The sequence below is a fragment of the Juglans regia genome, chromosome 3, assembly GCF_001411555.2.
Source record: "Juglans regia cultivar Chandler chromosome 3, Walnut 2.0, whole genome shotgun sequence".
Classification (NCBI taxonomy): domain Eukaryota; kingdom Viridiplantae; phylum Streptophyta; class Magnoliopsida; order Fagales; family Juglandaceae; genus Juglans; species Juglans regia.
The window spans coordinates 6,653,753-6,659,605 of NC_049903.1; the positions used below are offsets into that span (position 1 = coordinate 6,653,753).

The 5,853-nt window shown below is 35.0% G+C and overlaps 1 protein-coding gene across 1 annotated transcript; it reads right to left on the bottom strand.

The window, feature by feature from the left end:
* Positions 1-351: 351 nt before the first annotated feature.
* On the bottom strand, positions 352-1,050 carry LOC109017890. Its single transcript, XM_018992438.1, has one exon. It carries the CDS (start codon positions 1,048-1,050, stop codon positions 352-354), a length of 699 nt encoding a protein of 232 aa, XP_018847983.1.
* Positions 1,051-5,853: the final 4,803 nt, after the last annotated feature.

Genomic DNA, 5,853 nt, shown 5'->3' on the forward strand with positions numbered 1-5,853 from the left:
TACAAATATATCAGAAATTTGCTGGAAAAAAAAAAGATAGACGCCTTCGAGACATGAAAACAAATTTCCATTTCTAAAAATAATGTTCTACGCATTTACCTCAATTTCCAGAAAAAAACAACTTTAAGAACAAGTGTACTTCGCACATATTTTGTTACCATTGACGAATGGGCCCAAACGTGACCTTTTTTTTTTTTTTTTGATAAAACTTCAACGAGACTTGATAAAAAATATATTTGTAAATATTTCAAGAAGCCGAAAGAAAAAAAAAAAATCAAGTCCCAAAAAACTTTATCATACAAGCCATAAGCGGCGAAAAAAAAGGAGCGAATCCTTGAAGCGAAATCTTCGTCATCTAACAGTGGATGCAACAGTATGAGCCCACCATTTTAGACCGTCTTTCATGTCAATCTCGTTTGTTAATGCTGGAATTTTCCAATTCATCAATGGGTTCTCTGCGTTTCTCCTATCCAAAACCTCCCAAGCTTCCGAAAGATAAGGCCTTGAAGTTGCAGTTTCATCAACAGGTTCTTCTTCCCCACCTTTATTTCCGAATCTTTGCAACCCCGGAATGAGAGATGCCAAGCTCGAATTCCTATCTTCCTCTGAGAAAACAAAACCCAGATCTATAAACCCTTTTAATTCTTCAAATTCAAGGTCAGACAAGCTCTTCGTTTCGCCCCTCTTCCTTCTACCGCTACTTGTGACCTTTTTCTTAGATGATGCTTCGAAATCTGTCGGTATTGTTTCCTCTGGTTCCGTGACTTCTTTTCCTGCAGAAAGGATGGTTTGGAGCTTTGACATGAGGAGGACCGAATCTGGAGACAGAGAACCATCATCGAAGCTTGCTTTGGAGCTCAATTGATCACTCATGGACCTTTTATGGAGAGTGGGGATGCGCAAAAGCTCTGGCTTTTTTGGTTTTCCCTGAATTTGATTTTCTGGGATTGCCTCAAAACTGGATGAATCATGTAGATTTGGTTGTTTCTCGAAAATCTCGACCCCGAACCAGCACGAATCAAAGAGCTTCATGACCTCCTCTGCGTCCATAGATGCTTGCCGACTACGAAGGAAAGATGGAAGATTTTTGTGGTTGGCTGTGCCGTGTGCGGAATTTAGACTCCATATATATGCCCCCAGCCTTCCGAAAACGTCAACTGGTTCAAACACGTTTTGCTTGTGTAAAAAACTTATAAATAAATGACTATTACTAATTTACTACTACATTCTTTTCTTTCCCAAAGCGAGTAGCTTTTTTTCCATTAAAGGAGTGATGGAATGAAGGTTGCTTAAAGAAGTGGTAAAGTAGGTAATTAAAACATGGATGATTCCATATGATGAATGCCAGCGTTGCCGATAGCAACGTCCTGATGGTGCGTTTTGTCTTAGACTGCATTAATCAAAGTCCATACCAATCAATGATAGATGACTGCACCAAACATTAATTCCGTACTAAAATATGTGATCAATGGCAATTAGCTACGATTTTTGGTTGGTTGGTTGGTTGGTTGGCATTATTAGATTAGTTGAAAGGTTCTCTTCTATTATGCGTTCTGATTGAGAATTTATTATATTATTTGGCACTCGTGGGTCCGTATATATATAGACAGATCGAGTATTGGAGATTTGCGAGAAAAACATTTAGAATACATAAAATAAGATCAAACATCATTATATATATTTGTTGATGTCCATATATATATATATATATATATATTGATAAGGGTATCGGAATATATCGTATCTTTCTATGGGACGTTGGAAACTCAGGAAAGACATTTTAGGGAGGTATTTAAATACTCTATTTAATGATTTTTGAAACAATCTTTATTGAATAATGCACACCAAGAGTTTGACAATATTACTGAGAAAGAGTTTGACAATCTTAAATACTTTATTGCTTTCTTGAACTTTCACATCTAAAATTGCGTCACGTTTTACATGATATTTCTAATATAATATAAAACAAGCATGGCTTGATCACATGCAGCAGTAAACATGTCTGCAGCTAGCTTCTTCTTTTTTCCTCCCAACCAAATAAATAAAAATATTCTGTATTCAGCGCGCGGCACCCTGTAGCTTTCAGAGCCATGGATTTATGGCTTTCACACCAGAGTTGTTCTAAAACGCCAATAAATACATGGCTGCAAACTTTGTAATGAGACACGTACAAGTACTACTTTGATCATCATCTTCATTAATTTGCTTGGCAATATATAAGAAGAAAGTTAGGCAACCAAGAAACATTAATACAAGTAGACAAGGTGTAAGTCATGAATATTAATTAAAATTGACAACAGAGTAATTTTTTTCCAGTCAATTTCTAAAGGGATATATTCTAGAAAAATGATAAATACACATCATTTTTTTACAAGACATGTTTTACACCATTTTATAAAAATATTCTCACATTAAAATATTTGTTGTAAAATATATTGTGAAGTGAATTGCGTGTACTTATTCTATGATACTCTTGTGCGAATAGAATAAACACAAAGAGTCAACTCTCACGTGTGCCCTAGCTATGACCCACGAGGACGGCCACGCGTAAGGCGAGAGTCTTTTGTGGCCAACAGGTATTTGACACATGGGAGAAAAAGTGCTTTGCTTCATAATATTATAATTAATTAGTTTGCCATTAATTAGCCAAACATGAAGTTTGAACTTTGATTTGTTTCATTGACTTTTCTTTCATTCGATCTTCGTATTCCTTTATTTCAAGTATGCTAATTTCTATTTTTTATTCTTAATTCGGTCATTCGTCGAAATAAGGCATCGATTATTCTACACCAAACCCCGTTTAAGCAAATAGTATAACATCGATCCTCTAGAAACTTGCAGACGTTAAATAATAATATTATTAATATATACCCTTCGGTTTACAAACGGGCTCCGTACGTTGTGCCCCAAGAGCAGCTCGAGTTGGAGCATTCGGAACGTTAATTTTGGGGGCCCAAAAGGCCAGCATAAAATAAGATTAATCTAGGAGGTCACGGGTCCACAGATTTAAGCCTGATTTGAATAGTAAGTTTATATGAGATATAATAAAAGTTGAATAAAATAATTACAGTTATAAATGTGTAAATGTCACGCAATCACTTTATAAAAAGTGAATAAATACAAGACTCACATAAAAAAAATTAATTTTTTAATAATAAAATTTACTCTTTTTTAAAATAATTACACTGGACTTGCGTATTCCACGATTGTACGTAATATTATTTATAAAACATTATTAGATTTTTCTTTTAAGATTTAAAAATTTTGAATTGTTTATTATATTTTATTTAGAAATTTTGAAAAGCTGTAATTATTAGATGAAATGAATGAGATGAGTTAAGATGATTTCCCTATTCAAGCCATACCAACTATTCATAAAATTTAAAGTTAAAAAAAAAAAATTGAAGGCTTCTGGATCAGGAAGTTATGACAGTTTTACTACAGGTTGTCTAGGGTATATATAGGTACTAGTGGCAACTTGGAAAAAAATTAATTTCCCTTTTAATTTTTCGTATCTAGGTAGTGGCGCGCATTTGCATGTTTTTTTATCTGCCTACCTATTCTTGAAATGATGTTACAACCTAACATGTTTTTATCTTTTGCTAATTAGTGTGGTTAATTACCGTAATTTTTATATTTCATATTCCATTCAGGGCAGTGGATCCATCAGCTTGCTACGGTGGGCTTATCTACGTACAATTTGTAAACGTGTACGTGTACGTGCTTGTCTTTTCCAGCTTCCTACTTTCCCAAAAATTAGGTATAATCTCTTTAGGCTTTGGGGCACGGGCACATTTGCTACATCATTTACAAAGTCTCACATGCTTTAATATTCTAGTTTTAGTAGTGAAGGGCATGTGATACTAGCAAATCGAAAAATATCTCTTCAAATTTTTTTTTTAAACTTAAAAATTTTAAGTGAGAGAGATAGATATATGAAATGCTCAATATATAAATGTTATATGATTCATTTCATGTTTCTTTTTTTCCTCTCCCACTTAATTCTAGTATCCTTTGATCCAAATATCTCAACTTTGATAACTTGAATAGGGGATCAGAGATCTGGTCCGAATCCCCCTATATAGCTAGATAGGCTAAATCTATTGATTAAAAATATCATGTATACAAATGCAACCTCAGAAAATGCATCATCGTGCATGCAGCACATGAACACACAGTTTGAACAAAATGCATTTTCGGTCGAATCAAAACTGGCAACCTTTCTATTACAATTTTACTTTCAACAACACATGATCGATGATATATAGTTTGTGTCCTTTAATTAATTAATTTGTACTTTGTATAAGTTGTGCCTACAACAGAAAATTAATTAACATCGATATGCATGTATGCACGTGCGAATGATGAATTTAATACATGACAGGATCATTATATAATGCCTCGTTAGCAAAAAGCTGGAGATCAAAAAAGAAAAAAAGAAAAAGGTGCATGCATGCATGCCTCATGCTTGCATTATCAGCAATCAATTACCAACGCCTGATCAGCATAATTGAAGTATTAATATTCAATCTCACCTTTTGGGTCGTTAGATATTTGGGAGACTGAATGATTGCATAGCAGAATTGCCGGGCAAATCACCTTTGGCAGTGAACTAATCAATCTCCGGCCGGCCGCCTAGTGAAATTAATCACGTTGCAGGCCGGCTAGCTAGGGTGAGTGGCCGGCCAACTGCCCAAGGTGTAATTGCCCAGTAATGCATCCATACATGACTAGTACGTACTGCTTGCTTTGATTTCGTTGATGAGCAGTTTTGGGCCTCCATATCTATATATAGCTGCAAAGAAAGGTCATGCATACAGGATATTCTCAGCACATCCTCTGCTTTGGTAACTTGTAATTATAAAGTGGTCCTGTGGCTTCAATTCACGTAGCTAGGCTCTTTTTCTCACTTACTAGGTTTGCCACCGAAAATTTGTATAATTTCTCTCTTCACAGAAAGAAAGTTGACATATATGGAGTATCTGATCATGTAAAGAATATGCTAATAATAATGCTCTTATTTCTTCCTTGAAGTCTCGTACGTGCATGCACGTGTTTAAGCATATGGTAATTCTGCAGGACTTCAACCAATATTTATAAAAATATGCCATAAAACCACAGGACTGCATAAGTCAATTATGGAATCGAAAATGAATGCTGCTAGCTGGATTAAAATGCTTGCGGATCGATTCTTATTATACTTTACATACTACCTTAAAGATCAGCATCCTTTCGAAGAAAAGATCGTCAGAGATTGTCAAGGGAGGATGGAGTGCAGTGGATTTTTCCTCTACTACTTTTGACATAAGACGTGATTAGAGAGAGCAGGCGGTTATTTAGAAGAAAGGACTTGACTAGTTGCAACTCCAAATTACTTGCTCTCTTTATATTTATATATATATATATATATAGAGAGAGAGAGAGAGAGAGAGAGAGAGAGGGCTCGTGTTGACATGCTTGGGTTGGATGAAACGACCCCATTTCCAACAATTGAACGTTCTTAACCGATGACAAAGAAGGACAGAACAATTTCAAGTGCACGTAGGCAGCTTATTTCACATGCCTCTAGCTAATTAGAACGTTGTAATTTTTTCATAAGGTTTTGCTTGCTTTTGAGCATAGGGATTTAATTAACTGGCGGGCTGATCAATTTTTCAGAGCATGCAGGAACTTGATTCCGCGTGAAAAGTATAATTCTCCATAGCTAGCCTTAATTTCTACCTTCTTTTGATATTTTGTAGGGGAAGATACTGGCTTTTAAATGATTTGTGGTCTATTTCTTACTAAATTAATGAGTCTGGCTATATGACAAATAATTACTTTGATCGTAAATAACTATACATAAATATTAGT

Bases quoted from the DNA above. Each gene is read 5' to 3' on its own strand.
- LOC109017890 (XM_018992438.1), bottom strand. From the start codon at position 1,050: ATGGACGCAGAGGAGGTCATGAAGCTCTTTGATTCGTGCTGGTTCGGG.